The sequence below is a fragment of the Myotis daubentonii genome, chromosome 4 (assembly GCF_963259705.1).
Source record: "Myotis daubentonii chromosome 4, mMyoDau2.1, whole genome shotgun sequence".
Taxonomy (NCBI): domain Eukaryota; kingdom Metazoa; phylum Chordata; class Mammalia; order Chiroptera; family Vespertilionidae; genus Myotis; species Myotis daubentonii.
Window position 1 is genome coordinate 91994761 of NC_081843.1, and position 18940 is coordinate 92013700.

Below are 18940 nucleotides of genomic sequence, written 5' to 3' on the forward strand. Positions count from 1 at the left end.
AAAGCCAGTTCTAGTGTGGGAAAGTATAAATTGCAGAAAACCAGAAGTCAATAGCAGAAAAACTACTGGTTTACTTGAGAGGGAGGAGGAGGCTTCCCCCTGGGCAGTTACTTGGTGAAGGCCGCCACCACCGCCCACAGAACCTCGTTGGCGTTGGCCTTCACACATTCCACCTCAGGATCCAAGTCGAGGAGCTGCCGCACTCTCTTGGGGGCTAAATCATACTGCTCATCCAGCAGGGGAGCAAAGGCATTCTCCAGAACATCCGAGGCGTGGGCGAGGTAAATGAGGGCCAGCAGGCGCTTGTCCATGCGGTGAGGGTCATTCACCCATTTGTCAAGAACAGCTTCCTGTACCTTCCTGATGAGGCGCTGCTTAATGTTGTTGTTGGTGAGGGGATGTGTGGTCATGTCAAAAAGTAGGAAGTTCTGTTTCTCTGTTGTCAGTACGCCCTTTTCTACCAGGTTTTTAGTCATTCTTGTATGTTTCATAACTGGTACTGTGAGTCTAGGGGACTCCATGTCTCACCTAAACAAAAGCTTTGAAAAGTTCGAGAAGAATTTCAGCTGCTATCTTCTTTGTATCCAAAATATGAATAGCACACAATGTGTTCGTCATAGCTGGTGTGTCTCTAGCCAAGTGGAAAACAAGAAGTGCTCTACGGTGGCCCGTGTTCCCACTAGACTGAACCGCTAGTGGGACAGGAGTTCTATTTTATTATTCTCTGTAGTTCTGGCACCAGGTAGTATCCTGGAACACAGTACTTGTTCAGTACATATTTGGAAAAGAGAATGAATACTCTAGTACGTAAATTGGAACAGACTGTGATAGTTTTTGTATGAGGTAGAAATGAGCCAAATTGTAAAATGATCATTTCTGGCACATTTCTATTGACATAAAGGTGTCGATAAAAAGCCAAAGGAGAAACAAGCAGGGCTTATTTATTTTTATTGTCTAATGAACGTTTTCAAAGAATAATTTTAGATTTACAGAAGAGTTGCAAAGATAGCAGAGCTCCCAGTGAACTATACTGATACATTACTGCTAACGGAAGTCCACACATTATTCAGGTTTCCTTAGTGTGTTGCCTGAGGTTCTTTTTCTGTTCCCGGGCCTCACCCACACCACCGTATTATCTTTATTCATCTTGTCTCTTCAGGTCCCTCCTGGCTGTGATGGTTCTCCAGACCCTCCTCTTTTCTGATGACTTTGACAGTTTTGAGAAGTACCAGCCAGGTACCTCGCAGGTTGTTCCTCAGTTGGGATTTGTCTTATGTTTTTCTCATGATTAGGCTGAGGTTATACATGTTTGGGAGCAGACCGCGAAGGGTCTATCCATGATTCATCACTGCTGATGTTGCCCTTAACCTCCTGCCTGAGGTGTGTCACTGCTAAGCTCTTCCTCCCCACACCTTCCGTTCTGTACTCTGGGAAGGAAGTCACACGTTTCAAGGGTGGTGAGTTATGATGCAATTCCTTGAGAGTGAGGTATTCACATAACTTATTTGGAACTGAAAGCTTCCTTTCTCATTAAGAATGAAATCGAGATTCTCATTAAAGATGGCTGGTTGAATAAATACTCTGTTCTTGATGAAAATGCTGTGAAATTGAGAATAAAAGGATTTGTGCAGAAGCACAAATCCATAATGAGACCAGGAAAGAAAACAATGGCAGTAAAATGTTGGATGCTGCAATGTAGTAGGAATAGTAGTAGATAGATTAGTGGGTCCAAGAAAGCTAATTCCAAAGTGGCAGTGGGCAGAGCAGAGGGGTAACCCACTTTACACCGCAGAACTCCAAAGGCTCGGAAATTGGCACCAGGTAGCCATGCGAATGGGGGAGGAGGAGCAGGGGATGGTAGGGCTAAAAATAGATTGTTTGAGAGTCTATGTGAAAAGATCTCCAGATCCCTTCCTGTGCTCTGTGCAGCCACCCCAGTAGAAGAGAATGAGACAGAGGGTCTCTCATTTCAGGGACACAGGCACAGCTGACGGAGGCCAGGATCTCTCACTGGAAATGGGGATCAAGTAAAAGTTAACGTCCTAAAAGTTGTGACATCTTAGCCTTCTCCTTCCTCTCCACCCCGGGGACACTGGAAGCTAGGATTATGCCCCCCCCACCCCGCCCCCGGAGAAAACACTGAAGAGCCTTCTATGGAAAATTCCACCAGCCCAAGAGACAAGGATGCACAACACCAATGTGAGGATTTCCCCAGAGAATGGCAATCAAGCCCCCACTTCACCACCTCCCACCAAATACATACAGCTTCCAAATAACTTGTTTGGCTTTGCTTTCTAAACATGAGCGGACTGCCAGAGTGCCATACATTTGGGGAAAACCTTCTAATGTGAAACACAGAGTTCAAAATAAAATATTAAAATGAAAATATGTTCCCTGGCCGGTTTTGCTCCGTGGATAGAGCGTCAACCTGTGGACTGAAGGGTCCCGGCTTCGATTCCAGTCAAGGGCACATGCCTGGATTGCGGGCTTGATCCCCAATAGGGGGCATGCAGGAGGCAGCTGATCAATGATTCTCTCATCATTGATGTTTCTATTTCTCTCCCTTCCTCTCCCTTCCTCTCTGAAATCAATAAAAATATACCTCAAAAAATAAAAATATGTTTATAATTTCTCTGAAGTGTAAACAGCCCAAATGTCTAGTCAACTGTTGAATGACGAAGCAAAATAGCCACAATGAAATCCTCTTCAATAATTAAAAAAAAATTAACTCCTGACTTGTGCAATAGGATGACTTTCAAAAACATCACGGGAAGTGAAAGAAAGCAGACACAGAAGAACATATACTGTACAATCCTATTTATATGAAATGTCTAGGCAGGCAAATGTGTAGCGATAAAAAGCAGATCAGCCCGGCCACATGGCTCACTGGTTTTGTCAACCAGATTGGGACTAGGGTTGGGAGTGGAGATGACCTACAAATTTGCCCAAGAGATCTTTTTGGGGTGATGAAAATATTCTAAAACTGAATTGCAGGAATGGTGACATGACTCCATAAATATACTAAGCATCAGTGAATTAGACACTAAAATGTGTGAATTGTATGGCATATAAAATAAGCTCCCAATAAGCCTTTTTTTTTTTTTTTTAAGAAACTCAAACTATGAAGGGAGAAGAAAAATAGAAAGAGTCATTGACACTTCATTGACACTTCCAAAAATACTGAATATTGAAAACTTCCTAAGCAAATACTCTCAAGGTTTTATTATTATTATTTGCATAACTAATTCACTTCATTGTACTGATGGGGTGGTCATAATAATCTGGCCGGTCATAATAATCTGGCCACTCAGTGTATATTATTTAGGAATAAGAAAGTAAAATCTGAGAAAATAGCTAATAAAATTGAAGTTGGTTGCTTGGTGGGTAATGGGGGTAGGAAGGTGAACAGAAGGGGCTGCTGTTTTGTAAAAATTACTTTTAGCAATATTTGATGATTTATGCTATTCAACGATAGCACTTTGATATAAATAAAAGTTGGCTAAAATAATAATTGTAGTCAGTTATTGAATGCAGAAATATATAGTTGATATGGTAAAAAATAAGAAACTTTCTAGTATTAATACTCAATTTAATATACATACCATTTCATTTAATCATATGAATTAATACCAGAAGGAGACCTGAGTTGGAAAAGCCTTTTTGCTCTTTATGATTTGCTTTGTATAATTGGAGTTTTAAAGTTGTGAGAAATTAATTCATGAAAGGTTGAGGATTTGATTTCTGCTTTCTGAGGTTTATTAATAGTTAAAGCCCGAGTCCATATTTGAAGTCTAAAGAGCTTTATCAAATTAAAAAGTGGCAAATCAGTCCTCTTTGAAGAAAAACATTACAATTTACATTCAAATTCCTTATCTTTTTAAAAGAAAGCAGACAGCATTGATTTTAGGCCTCATTATATTTACTCTCCTAAGAGTTTATAAAAGGAAATTATACCCAGATGACAAATGTAATCCTGATTACTTCTTGCTTCTGGGTTAAGCATGTGCACACAGCCATACGTAAACATTAAGAAATCAGTTATATTATCCACCTGCCGTCTGAGCCCAACAACGGGGCGCTTCCTGCCTCCAGCAGCACTTACGCTGTTCCCAGTATTGGATGGTTGTTGAGATACAAGAAAAAAGTCCCGCAAAAATGAGCCCGACAATATTTTTCTACAGAAAAATTAGACAAGCAAGAATAAAACAATGTGGAAAGGGAGAGAACACAGCACCACAAGAGCAGAGAAGAATCAGAATTTGCAGGTGTCTGCGGACGGAGTACACTGGAAGAACTCTCCAAAAGGGACGCTCCCTCACTTGGACTTGGAGAGTCGGACAAGCCCAGGAAGAGGGCCTAATGCCCCAGGGCGGAGGGAGCAGCCGGTGCCAAGCACCCAAGACCAGGGGCAGGTACAGAGAGATAAGCAGGTTACCTAAAACCCTGCCTCCCAAGGCCGTTCTGCCTTAGAACTGGACTCACCTGGTGGAGGGCAGGGAGGGCGTATAGAACAAGGAACGGCTGTTTCCGTTTCTAGAACAAAGAGGAATGCATTGTAAGCACATTCAAATAAATGAGTGCTCTATGAATAGTGCTAAATTTAAAACTCTTGGACAAAAGGATTTCCTTCAAGTTCCAGGTTATTCAGGTTAATGTTAGAAAAGACAATTTATATATGCAAATTGGACATGAGATGTTGGATCATTGAACAGTTATTGGGTGCCTGCTATGGGCAACTGTCAGTGTTGTAGGCACTGGGAACAAAGAACATTCTATACTTGTGACATTTATTTTTATTTTTATTTCTTAAAATATGTTTTATTGATTCTTTACAGAGAGGAAGGGAGGATAGAGAGTTAGAAACATCGATGAGAGAGAAACATTGATCAGCTGCCTCCCGCACACTCCCCACTGGGGATGTGCCCGCAACCCAGGTACATGCCCTTGACCGGAATCGAGCCCGGGACCTCTCAGTCCGCAGGCTGACGCTCTATCCACTGAGCCAAACCGGTTTTGGCAATAAAATATATTTTTTAAAAATTCTATCATTGCCTTTAGTATCGTAAAATTGAAGGGGCTTTTTTTTTTTGGTGTGTGTGTGATAAATCTGATAGTCTACTGCCACCTTGTGCCCAAAAATACTTAATTACATGCTTTAACATTAAAGATTCTGTACGAGTTTTCTACTGAGGTTGCAACAAATTACTACAAATTCAGTGACTCACAAACAACACAGATTTATTATTTTATAATCCTGGAGGTTCTAAGTTAGGAGTGGGTCTCAATAAGGTAAAATGAAGGTGTGGGCAGGGCTGTGTTCCTTTAAGGCCCGGGAGAAGAATGTTTTCTTACCTTCCACACCTTCCCCAGGCTCCTGAATTCCTGAGCGGGCGGTCTCTTCCCATCTTCAGACCAGCAAAGGCCAGCGAGTGTTCTCAGACGAATCCCCCTGGCGCTGCCTCCTCGCTTGCACTTACAAGGACCCACATGATTCTATAGGGTCCACCTGGATAATCGAGGCTCCTGTCCCCGCCCCAGCCTCAGGTGACTAGCAAACTCAATTCCAGCTGTAACCTTAATTCTCGCTTGCTGTGAACTAACATAGGCACAGGTTTGGGGGATGAGGATGAGGACATCTTTGAGAAGGGGCATTCTGCCTACCATAGAGTCTATTAGTGTTTTTTTCCCTGGAGGCAAATATGATACTTTTTAATGTTTCAATCAAATGGTAAAGACATTAAACTGTTTCTCTGACCTTATTTGTATCTTGGAATTGATGGTCAGAAAACAAAAAATCTCTTTTGCTAATGTCTGTGAAATAAACTGTTTAAACATCCTCCCAGTGAATCTTCTCTTGCTTTACTAATCTTAGCCTAAAAACTCCAAACTACATATAAAAATATTGTTAAAGGAATCTTAAAATGATTTCAAGTTCATGAAGCCCAAATGTTGCTTAATAATATGCAAAATATACAAGCTGTGAGAAGGACTGGCCAGTTCTGCTGCAAGTCTTCCCAGGGCCCGTGTAAGGCTTTTGTCCAGCTTGAGGAAAGCTTCATCAAAACAGACAAGTGCCTCCAACACAACCTCCTTACAGAGCATTTTAATAAATAGCAATCAGTCAGTTGCAGCTGATGTCTTGGCGATAATGTGTTACAATTTTCCTCTATTCTGCTATAATTCTTCAAGGTGGATTAGCTAGCATGAGATTGGAAAGCAGGGAAATGAGGTCAGTCTGCCATGGAAACTATCTTGATTCATCTGCAACATTTCCCAGCACGTGCTATTTTGTGCCAAGTAGAGCAGCGAGATGCAAGCCCATTAGCAGGACTAAATGCAACAGACAGAGTACTGAAAACAGTGCCCTTTCCCTCCATGTTCTTTGACTCTCGCAGGCAGGCATGCTTATTTATCAAAAGGCCCCCCCTTTTCTCCTGTGTTTTCTAAAAGTTTTGTTCTTTTCACTTACCTCTGATTCCATTGTAATTTATTTTGTTGTAAGGAGTCGATTGGGAATCCAACTTCATTTTTTTGAGTTCTTCAGCATCATTTATTGTGTAATTCATCTCTCCCCATTAATATAAAATGCCACCCTGATTATATATTCAATTCCAGTAAGAATTTGGGTCTTGTGGGAGAAAATGCTAGGTATTTACCAAATCTGTTCCCTCTTCTTTCTAGACACACACACACACCAGGGCAAGTTCCTGGCTTCTGCTGCATTAGGAGTGATGGGCGGGGCCCATAACAGCCTCTGCATGTGACACCCCCCCCCCCCCCCGGCCTTGTGGTAGGTGGAGTGGAGATGTCCTCCAGAAAGACTTGGGAAGACACACACTGAGGATGGCGGAGCTGAAGATGCAAGGAGCCTGACCCCAGCATCCTGGCTCCGAGAGCCTGATGAGCAGAAATATGTTTTGTTGGACGTTATGAAAATGAGGTCATCTTTCACTTTAAGCCAGTAGTTTTCTAGTTTTCCTTCTTAAACCAGATATCCTTACTCTAACTGACCTAGGTCCATTTCTGGACACTATTATGTTCTATTTACCTATTTGCCTGCTCTCATGCTACTAATGCACTATTTTAACTAATATAATAGTTTTATAATGTATTTTGGTACATAGTATAACTAATACCTTAAGTTTTACTTGACATTTTTTTAATGTTTTCTCTTGCATAGTTATTTTCCCATATGAACTTTAGAACCAGTGTCACAAGTTAAAGTGAAATCTCATTGGTATGTTTATTGAAATTGCATTATATGTAGTTTGATATAGGAAGGGTTGACATCTTTCTAACAATGAATTTTCTTATATAAACACATCCCTTTCCCCTTCATGTATATTCTTTTTTTTTAAAAGATTTTTTAAAAATATATTTTACTGATTTTTTACAGAGAGGAAGGGAGAGGGATAGAGAGTCAGAAACATCGATGAGAGAGAAACATCGACCAGCTGCCTCCTGCCCTCCCCGCACTGGGGATGTGCCTGCAACCAAGGTACATGCCCTTGACCGGAATCGAACCTGGGACCTTTCAGTCCACAGGCTGATGCTCTATCCACTGAGCCAAACCGGTTATAGCTTCATGTATACTCTTCAATAACTTGGTAATGTTTCCTTTAAAGAATAGGTGGTGATTTTTTATTTATTTACAGGTATCTTTTGGGGGCAAAGTTATGCTATTATAAGGTTTATTATACTAGTATTTTGTAACTGGTTGTTGCTTGTATAGGACGTCTACCAGGATGCTGTGTCAATTAAAAGTAAACCACCAGTCTGACATTCAAGAAAGACACAAGAAAAATAAGTCTTCAACGATGTTTTAACACGTCTACCTCATAGCAGAACAGACTGTATAATGAGAAGGTATGTGTGGCTCTGTCCAGGATGGTCACAGAATGTCCTCCTTCTTGAGTGGAATTCCAAAGAGCCCCCGTGTTCATGGACTTGCCATGCGAGCACTGTCATGCTGGGTGTGAAGAAGCCCAGGGGACATCACCGTTCTCCACTAAATTCCTAAACATCCTAAAAATAGGCACAGGCATTCGGGCAGATGGAGAAAAAATGTTATTACCGATAAAACTGGTATTAAGAGAACGTGGCTTAAGTCTGTGGCAACCACTGGCTTCTAACACTGCACCCCAGAGACAGACTCTGCCATCTGCTGGCACCGCTGGACAACTGTAAGCCTCTCCCATAGGACGCATCCTGCAGTTCTCCTCTCACTCCTCCTCGCCTAGGGAGGGGTGGATGAAAGGGAGAGCAAGGCCGGGGCTGTGATGGAAGGCGCTTCCACATGGCAGGGAAATCAGTGAGAAAGTGTTGCTCTTCCAACAGTCAGCAAAGCTATAACCTAAGACCGTGGTCGGCAAACTGCGGCTCGCGAGCCACATGCAGCTCTTTGGCCCCTTGAGTGTGGCTCTTCCTAAGCCTTAGGAGTATCCTAATTAAGTTAATAACAATGTACCTACCTATATAGTTTAAATTTAAAAAATTTGGCTCGCAAAAGAAATTTCAATCGTTGTACTGTTGATATTTGGCTCTGTTGACTAATGAGTTTGCCGACCACTGACCTAAGAGCATTACTTTTAAGGGACCAAAAGTTCATATCCACAGTTTTTGGCAATAAGGTCAAATGCTAGATGTGACTTTTAGGCAGGAAATCGAACTACCTATGTTCTAAAGTCACACAGACATAAGCATTGTGGAACACGGTTCTTACAGGTTTTCCCTGGGAGAACAGATGACAAAATGTGGGAAACGGACACGATGGCCTTTCTTTTATGACTTACTCGATGGGCACAACCATTCGATTACAGGTATTACACTCTTTTGGACTCATGTACGTAACACCCAATCCTTGGTAACTGTTATTGTGTAATGCCTGTTTGTTATTTGTTCAATTTGATCTCAAAGATAGCATGCTCACGAGAGGATGTATAAGGTAGGGCACATGATAAGGTTTTTTACTGCCAAGCCCCAAATGACACTATTTCCTGTACTCATTATTTGTTCATTAAACATTTTTTGAGGCCCTATGATAGACAGAAACTGCCAGAGGCCAGGGCTACGAAGATGTACGATGCCCTTGTTGGGCTCATGTTCCACTGGGGAGATGTAAACATAATGGGCAATGCTGGGGCACAGTACAGACGAGGAACACAGGGCCTCGAACCACCTCTGAGACAAGGGACTCTGACAAGTTAGTTGCCCACCTTCACAACACTTGTAACTGGCCAAGGGAGTATTTGTGGTCTGATTTCAAAGCCACCAATACCCCCAGTGCCACTTTGTGGTGACGGGCCCACTCCTGCCTTTGCCTGCTCCAGGTGGGGTGATGCTGCAGGCAGGGGTGGTGCTGCTATACAGGCAGATCTCAGGGTAGCTCTGTCCAAAAGCCGGCATCCAAGCCTAGCTCCAGGCCTGACCTCGTCCCTGCCTCCCTCCTGGAGTGATCAGGGTCATGTCTGAAGGGCTGCTACATACCCTTATTAGGCCAAGCTGACAGGACACTCCCACTTTCTGGAATGACCCCACTTTCCTGAACCCTGAACAAGCAGGGGCCGCTCTGTGGTAAGCCCGAGGCCCAGAGGAAGGAAACGCTTGGGAGGGGTTTGGACATCACCGTGAACTGGCTAGAGATGCCCATTCTCCCCCCACCTCCCTGCCATGCTCTGGCCGATTCACGAGGGACTTCTTTGCTCGAGGCCACCTGTAAATCAGCCATGTCAACAATAAGGATAACCCTAGTTCTATGAATGTGAGTTATAGGTTCTGGGGGTGGCAACTTCCAAACATTATCCACATCAGAAGTTTACAGCAGAAACCCTAGGTTTATTGAAAGGCAGGCAGAAGGAAAGTATAAGAAGAAGAAAACAGGTTGGGGTGGGCTTGGATTTCCCTAACTCCTGATTGCACACGAGTGCAAGTTTCAAAATGGTGAATAAATGGGCACTTACACCAATTCCAAGGCAAAAATTTTAAATCATGGCAACTCTGCTTAAAGCCCTGCTACTTCTTTCCTTATGGGCAAGGACCTGCCCTCTTTGAATAAAGCAACTGAAATTCCATTATTAACAGAAATAAATGGAAGCTAATGGGGAGTTAATAAAAATCAGTATTTAGGCGAGGCATGAGGAGAGCAGCTGAGACCTGAAATAGCCACCATAGGATATTCTAATTAGGGCCGAGTTTGGAAATGACAGCCCGTTTACTGAATGGTTCTTGTGTAAGGGCTTTATGTATGTTGTTCCTCACAATACCCTGATGAGTTACATTCTCTCATTATAATAAAAGGGAGCTGGGCATAGAGAAGGGGACACTGGGGCCAGGCGGCAGCCCCCTGAAGCGCACACTTACCACTGAGCTCTACTCTATTTAGTCATGACACGTACCTGTCTCAATCTTGGCGAGACTCATAGTAACTGAGGCACCAAGGCTTCTGAGCAGTGCTGATGGCTCACAGCTGATAGCTTCAGGGATCTGCTGGCTGTGGAAGAGCGTTTTGAAGTCAGAGACATGGGAGTTGTCACTGGTGATGGGCTGAGGACTCAACAAGGAAGGTCTTCGAAGGAAGTGAAACCGGGCAGCCTCAGGCCTGCCGCCCCTCTGCAGTGGGTTCCTGCTTCTGAATCACAGGAGCCAAATGTATGACATACTGATGTTCAAAATGCCAGCTCCCTAATTTGTGATGGTAAGAGGCAACCTTCCAGCGAGTGGCCAGAATATTCACTGTCCAGGGAACTCTCTCCTAAGAATCGAGGGTCACAGAAACCTTAGTCACAACTTCATTTGTTGAACTCAGATGGGAGTAAAGAGAGAATGGCCCTGGTGTTTGGAGTCCTGGGAGCGCAGCTGGCAGCAATGAGCCAAGAGCAGCCAGGACCTGTTAGTTCAGAAGCGCTACAAGAGCGCTGCGGCTCAGGATGGCCAGGCAGGGCCCCGCAGGCCAATGATGATGTCCCACAGAAAAATGAGGCAATCTTGTACTAACAAACATGCCCCACTGACTATAAACTGTTGGCAGTACGATGAGTATGTTGCCAGCAATCTAGGACCACAACTGCTAAAATAAAACCAGTATTCAGAGATAATCCTATATAATAAAAGGGTAATATGCAAATTGACCCTAACGGCAGAATGACCAGTCACTATGAGGCACACTGACCACCTCCTGGTCCCTTTCCCCGGCCTGCAGGCTCCAATCGCCTGATGATGAACAGGGAACTGGGGGTGGGTGGTGGCAGGGGGCAGGGCCGGCTGTAGGCAGCCGGGGAAGATGGCCCTGATCGCAGGCCAGGCCTAGGAACTGTACCTGTGCACGACTTTCGTGCGCCGGGCCTCTAGTATCATATAAAGAATTAAGGACTTTGACCATGAGCTCCTTGAGGATCTAGAACACCGTAAGATATCAAAGCTATGGCCTATGCTTACATTTAAGTCACTTTTTAAAGAAGCCGCTCAAAAGCCCATGCTTCAATGATATTCGTGCCTAATCCAAACATTGTACTGTGATGTTCCTCATTGGTACTTAGAATACATATGAAGGATGTCTTGATAAATTAAATATTTCCCTATTTGAAATAAGCAAAGACATAATTTGCTGAGTTGGTTTTAGTCAACAAATAGGGACTGAATTTTATTCTTCTAAAAGAATTACAGAGCATGAGAACTAAACAATCCAAGTGTCCCTAGAAGGAAATTGATACTCTCTTGTTCTGCCTGAGTTAAAACAATGATGAATCACATCAGTTCATGGGAATTATAATAAATGACTACTAGCTAACCCAGACCCATAAGATCAATGCTATGAACACACAGAAATTATAAATAATTAATTAATACTACAGTTTGGTTTAAAATTTCAAAACCTCAGTACACACCTGTTTATTTCTTTTAGCACACAAAATTAATTTACTCATAAAAGTAACATCTGTTTACAGAACTCTAATAAAAATTTTAAAATAAATAGCACTATTTTACAATTCTGATCTTACAGAGAAATAAAACTTTTTGGCACATAATGTTTTACCAAAATAGAAAGTTAAATCAGTTTGCTTTGCTTTTCACAACAGAAATAAACATTCACACTATCAGGCTTGGAAAATCAACTTGGTGACAAGAAAACCAGAATCACTGGAAAAATGGGATCTGGTGCCATCTAGTGAGTGGTAATGGTAATGTGACTGTGGCTACCAGCCATTAAGTTAGGTTAACACTATAATTTTAGTGACATGCAACTCAACAGGTACATAAGGCCTGAAAGTTACATGCAAAAATGAAGACAACTACTGTGTTAGGATTGAGGAATAATGGTTTTTTTTCTTCTATAAATGTCATCCTACCTTTTAAAGAAAAAAAATCAAGTAGGTAAAAATGATTACTGAACATGAGGGATACTAAAGGGGAGACTTTGGCCAATTAAGTAAATGAAAAGCTGTAAGAGCGAGTCAGATAGGCTCTCTTACTCTTACTCATGGGAGGCTGGTGGAAGGCAGCATTTATGGTAGGCCAGAAGTAAGGACTTAAATTTTTTCCCTATTATTTACATAAAGAGCTGGTTTATTTATTTATTTATTTTTAAAATATATTTTATTGATTTTTTTTTACAGAGAGGAAGGGAGAGGGATAGAGAGTTAGAAACATTGATCAGCTGCCTCCTGCACACTCCCCACCGGGGATGTGCCCACAACCAAGGTACATGCCCTTGACCAGAATCGAACCTGGGACCCTTGAGTCTGCAGGCCGACGCTCTATCCGCTGAGCCAAACTGGTTAGGGCAAGAGCTGGTTTATTTGAAAAAAGTATCTACCCAGACTGCCAATAAAGTGGCACTTAGGAACTATAATGACAATCAATGCTCAGACTTACCTTCATGGAGGCCAAAACTACAGAATGACTTTTCTGATTAGCAAACTAGAGTTAATTTTTGTTCAGTTGAGTTTACTGAAATAGACTTCCTCAACCAACAATGCTGAGAGCATTTTTAGCAAGAGCTGGGCTACAGAGCAAACACTCATAGAGAGGTAGACTTCCTGTAAAATTTTCATGAACTGGCAAGTTTGTTTTATTGTTGTTGTTATTATTTTGGTAGTAGCTTTTGAGAATATTACTTTCCTATAAGGCCATGTTTGTGGCTGTCCTTCCATGATTTGTTTCTTAGCTGTCCCTCAAAAGGGCAGGGCCTTGTCTGTTCTGTTCATTACCATATACCCAGCACGGAATTATGTCTGGCACATGTCTCAATAAATGTCAGCTAGTTGAGTGAATAAATCAATGAATTAATGAATCTCATACAGTCTAACTGACTTACAGGAAAAAAGGGAAAAGAGGAAAAACAAAACACCCTCACAAAAGTGAGGACAATCACAGAAAGGAAGAAAGGTAAGCAACAGGGGTAGTCTTGCTGCCAACAAAACTGCCATCATTTAACAACTGACAATACCTGAAGGATTTTAAGTCAAAGTTAATATAAAAACAAAGTGTTTTCTGGAAGACTCATTTACAAATAAGTTAATGAAAACCTGCTACTACATCGCAATGTAATAGGAGTCCAGTGTTTTGCTGTTTCAAGGTGGAGAGGACTCTGCTGAGTACACCAGGTGGAGGTCTAGAGTCCCATAGAGGGAGCGGAGCACACTGAGGACTTTTTCCTGAATGGCGTCCACTTGCTCAGAAGGACAGTAATCATCCAGACTTGACCTGGAACCAAAAAGAGAAAGAAAAAAACCTCAACCACACAAACAGGATGAGATCACTGTGCAGTGAGGAAAAGCCTGTATGTGTTGATATCACTATAAAATAGGAAGTATGCTAAATTTTGGAATAGCAGTTGAAAGCTACTAAATGTTTATTCATGCCAGGTACATGACACAACTATGTTCTTTCATCTTCTCAGCCACACCAAGAAACAGGTACGTTTACCTTCCCTTGAAAGGAGCCTGAAACTGAGAAAGATTAACATGCACAGGGCCCATCTTCAAAGGCCCGGAGCTTCCTCACTGGCCGGCTGTTGCCCTGAGAGGGAGATGTTGCTGGGAACCCGGGGCTCATTATTGTAGTGACTGGCACCCGTCCCCTTCTTCTATGTGTACATTGGGGCTAGAACTCAGGAGGGAAGAGGCTTTCCAACCGATAGCAGGATCTGCTTCTAAAAACAATCTGTTAACTACACGAGTATAGGATCGTCCAACATGAAGTGTGGGAATGTGCTGGTGTAGGGATTGATTTCCTAGGTGGTAAGTATTGAGGAAAAGAGCCAAGTGGACGGGACAGAAATTGACATTTTGGGAGTTTTTCCGGAATCACCAAGGACAACTTGAATGGCCAGGCAGTTATGACGTCATTGACAAAGAGAGCTGGACTAAGATCTGAAATGATTTGATCAGTGTCTCCTGGTTCTGACCTGGGTGAGGAAGCCATTTAGAAGGACGGATTGGGAAGAGCGGTATAGAAACTTTTATAGATAGAAATGGGATTAGTTATCTAGCCTACTCCCTATCACAAGTATTTAAAACTGAACAAGTAACAGTCTTACTAAATAACCTTGTGATAAACTCATTCCATTCTCTGGTGACTAGGTGATTTTTATGGCTTGATGTAAATAACACATAGTAAATGATAAACAACAATTTTAAATTATTAAATACTGTCCAACATATACATATGGATAAAGACCTACTTTGAAGAAGTATCATATACAAAAGACTAATTTATGATAAATAAGGGGCTGTTAAATGCTTTAAAAAAATTTCTGGCCTCTTTAACACTATTAGATCGGTTCTTCCCATCCCCGCCCCGCCCCGCCCCCCCCCCCCCCCCAATTGATTTTTAGAGAGAGAAGAAGGGAGAGAGAAAGAAGCATTGATGAGAGAGATACATCGATTGGTTGCCTCCCACATTTGCCCAGACTGGGGCCGGGGAAGGAACCTGCAATCCTGGTACTGCCCTTGACCGGGAAAGAACCCGGGACACTTTGGTGCAGACACTCTAACCCAGGGGTGGGCAAACTTTTTGACTTGAGGGCCACAATGGGTTCTTAAACTGGACCGGAGGGCCGGAACAAAAGCATGGATGGAGTGTTTGTGTGAACTAATATAAATTCAAAGTAAACATCATTACATAAAAGGGTATGGTCTTTTTTTTTTTTTTTTTTAGTTTTATTCATTTCAAACGGGCCGGTCCGGCCCGTGGGCCGTAGTTTGCCCACAGCTGCTCTAACCACTGAGCACACTGGCCAGGGCTGGAATGGTTCTTGATGGGAGTACCAAAAGGGAGTCTGGGAATTCTATAGGTACATTTTTGATTGTCAAATCATAATTAGGGGCCAGAGAAAGAGGACAGAGCTGCAAGAATGCTTACAATATGCAGGATAGTCCTGCAACATAAATAGGAATGACCGTTCTGTGTCCTCAGTACTTTCCAAGCCCAGAGAGCACTCACAGAGTACAAAACCGGGTCGTGGTTTTCATTGTTTGAACCTAGAATGTATCATATAACTAAAATATTTTTGAAAACAGATTCAATATGCACTAAAATTTTCAGAAATGAAACTAATTACTCTGTTAATTGAAGGAAGATTGGACCAAGAGACTGTTTTAACTAGAAAGACTGTCACTTATGGAAGCGTCATTCAAGTTATTTGGCTCATACAACATGTGAGTATCTGTCTGCGTTTGTAACTGTTACATTTAGTGACTCTGTTTTAATATGTATTACTTTTATCAATGACTTTCACTTCTCCTTTATGTTACAATGATATTTCTGTGTATATACATATATGAACATATATTTAAATTAGGTATATAAGTAGGTTACTGCTATAGACTAAGACTAAGTCTTTGTGTACCCTCCCTCCCCCATGAAATTCATTATTTGGAACCTAATTCCCAATGTGATCATATCTGGAGGTAAGCCTTTGGGAGGTGATTAGGTCATGAGGGTAGGAATCTCATAAATGAGATTAGTGCCTTTACAACCATGATCCCAGAGAGCTCCTTCGCCCCTTCCACCACGTGAGGTTATAGGGAGAGAGAGGATGGCTTCTATGAACCAGGACCTAGGTCCTCACCACAACTCTGAACCTGCTGGTGTCTTCATCTTGAACTTCCCAGCCTTTAGGCTGTGAGAAACAAATTTCTGTTGTTTATATAAGAAACAGGTCTATGATATTTTGCTACTGTAGTCTGAATGGACTAAGACAATTCTATTATCTATATATTATGTATAATATCCATATACTTTAAAATTATGCAGTTAGATTACCTATGAATTTTGTTGTAGGGCCATACAAGATGTTATAAGATGCTTGTCATACAAAACATAAACATTATTTGAGTATTTAAAGCAGTTATTTTAATCTAACAGTTCTCTATAAAACCAGCCCAAATATGAACATAGAAAATAAAGTTTTTATTGTAACTATTCAGCACATTAGTATGCATAAATCTAAAACATGGCAGCACCTAAATATTCCTCTGTAGGACACAGAAATGGGAATTCCTGTGTTTATCTGAATAATAAACACCAACTTCAAAGACAAGATAACATGTTCTTTGCTAACCATTACTAAGAGGGAAGAGAAAATACAACATCTGAAATTTGAGCTGAGAACGTAAAAAAAATAGATTAAAGAATTACTGTATCAGTAATCAGCAGATTCATATAGGGAGATTTGTATTAATTCATCTAGAAAGGTTGCCACCCGCTATAAGAATTTGCCACAAACATAGAGGCTTACAGGAACACAAATTTATTATAGTTTTGTTGGAGGTCAGAAGTCCTGAAATAAAGGTGCCACGGGACTGCGTTTTTCTTCTCTTGGCTTTCCTTGCCTTCCCACCTTCTATAGCAGCGGTTCTCAACCTGTGGGTCGCGACCCCTTTGGCGGTCGAAGGACCCTTTCACAGGGGTCGCCTAAGACCATCCTGCATATCAGATATTTACATTACGATTCATAACAGTGGCAACATTACAGTTATGAAGTAGCAATGAAAATAATTTTATGGTTGGGTCACAACATGAGGAACTGTATTTAAAGGGCCAGAAGGTTGAGAACCACTGTTCTATAGGCTGCCTGCAGTCATTCCTGACCTCGTGGCCCCATCTCCATCTTCAAAGCCAACATCCTCGCACCTTCCAATCTCTCTGACTCTGAACCTATCTTCCTTGTAAGGATCCCCGTGATTACATTCCATCCACTGAGATAATCCAGGATAATCACCATATTTTAAGATCCTTGAGTTAATCAACACCTGTAAGGTCCTTTTGCCACTATAAGCCAACATTTTCACAAGTTCTTAAGATCAGGACATGAACATTTTTAATGGGCCTTTATTCAGGCTATCACTTACCTTGCAATTGTTACAAGAGTAGGTTTTGGTAAATTTTTCAGTAAATAAAATACAGACTGAGTAAGACACTCAATTTCTTGTTCTGTGCTGATATGGTGAGGAAGTTCTGAATAATCACAGGTTAGACCAGCCTGATGAACCTGAAAATAAGACAATTAAAAATTACACTGTAAGGCTTTATTGTTTTTAGAAGATTCTTTATCCATAACTGCCTTGCTGACAAATCTTTTAATATTTTTATGAGCTGGGATGATTTTTTTCCTTAATAATTTCTGTGCCACAGAAGTTACTTATTCTCTCAAGTTTGTAAGAACTGGCCTATACTCTTATTTGAGCCTGATGCCTTTTCTAGAAATAGTTCTTTAACTACTCTTTATTTTTTTCAAAAATATATTTTATTGATTTTTTACAGAGAGGAAGGGAAACGAACAGAGAGTTAGAAACATCGATGAGAGAAACATCAATCAGCTGCCTCTCTGGGGATGTGCCCGCAACCAAGGTACATGCCCTTGACCAGAATCGAACCTGGGACCTTTCAGTCCACAGGCTGACGCTCTATCCACTGAGCCAAACCGGTTACGGCTACTCTTTATTTTATGATTATGGATTCATTCAGTTTCTGTATTTATGTGAGTCTTTCTGACAATTCACATTTTCTAGCAAATTATCCATTTACCTAGATTCTAAAAGCTGATATAAAACTATACATAATATTCTCACCTTACCTTTTCTCCCAGTGTATTATTTTCTTTTCAAGTAGATGCACTTAGTACAACATTCAAAGCTTTAGGAGGATATAAGGGAGAGTCTTCCTATCTCATTTAACCTACTGTTCCTAGTTTCTTGTGTATCCTTTGTGTATAAGCACATATTACTGATATCTATACATGCGTTTAAAATATAAGCGACTGGCACCAAACTCAATATGCCTGAAAGCTGGAAGTGGCTCACAAGCTGGCATTTTGCAGCTTCTGCTTTAAAGTTCTGGAAAACTGGATCTCAAATATGTCACAGTTTTGCCTAGCGTACATGAGTGCAAAGCATGGGCAAAACACTAATCTGCTATTTTATTGGATTAACATCAAAGATTTAACTGGCAATGATCCGTCAATGTAGTAAAATGACACTCTGCATGATCTTTTCTACTAAATTGATTAAAACACTCAGTGTCCTAACCCTGCAGCTATAGGCATGCCATATTTGATTATATAATCTGTGACTGAGCCCATGACATCCCTTCTCTCAACAATGTATAAAATCCTCCCAACCATCACAAAACCCAGATGCAATGGAACAATGAAAGTAGGTCTGCATGAAGTCACATGCATTAATATCACATGAGCGCAAGCATTTTTAAACCCTAAGTGTCTTCTCTTTCATTCTTTATTTTTTATCTAATCCTCATCCAAGGAGTGAGAATATTTTTCCCATGGATTTTTAGAGGGAGTGGGAGGGAGAGGAGGAGGGAAAGAAAGGGAGCGGAGGGAGAGAGAGAGAAACATCGATGTGATAGACACACATCAACTGGTTGCTTCCCACATGTTCCCTGACCAGGAGCTGGGGTTGGATCAGCAATCCAGGTATGTGCC

At 41.5% G+C, this 18940-nt stretch overlaps 1 protein-coding gene and 1 pseudogene across 3 annotated transcripts in view; both read right to left on the minus strand.

The window, feature by feature from the left end:
• On the minus strand, positions 1-12876 carry LOC132233861 (Golgi phosphoprotein 3-like; annotated as a pseudogene).
• Positions 11608-18940, minus strand: part of C4H5orf22 (chromosome 4 C5orf22 homolog) — a 21065-nt gene continuing 13732 nt past the window's right edge. For all 3 annotated transcript variants that reach the window (XM_059694727.1, XM_059694726.1, XM_059694728.1), the window contains 2 exons: positions 17352-17491; positions 11608-13701 (listed from right to left, as the gene is read on the minus strand). In XM_059694727.1, the coding sequence (XP_059550710.1) occupies positions 13569-13701; positions 17352-17491 (273 nt within the window). In that variant the 3' untranslated portion in view covers positions 11608-13568. The remainder of the gene's footprint in view (positions 13702-17351; positions 17492-18940) is intronic.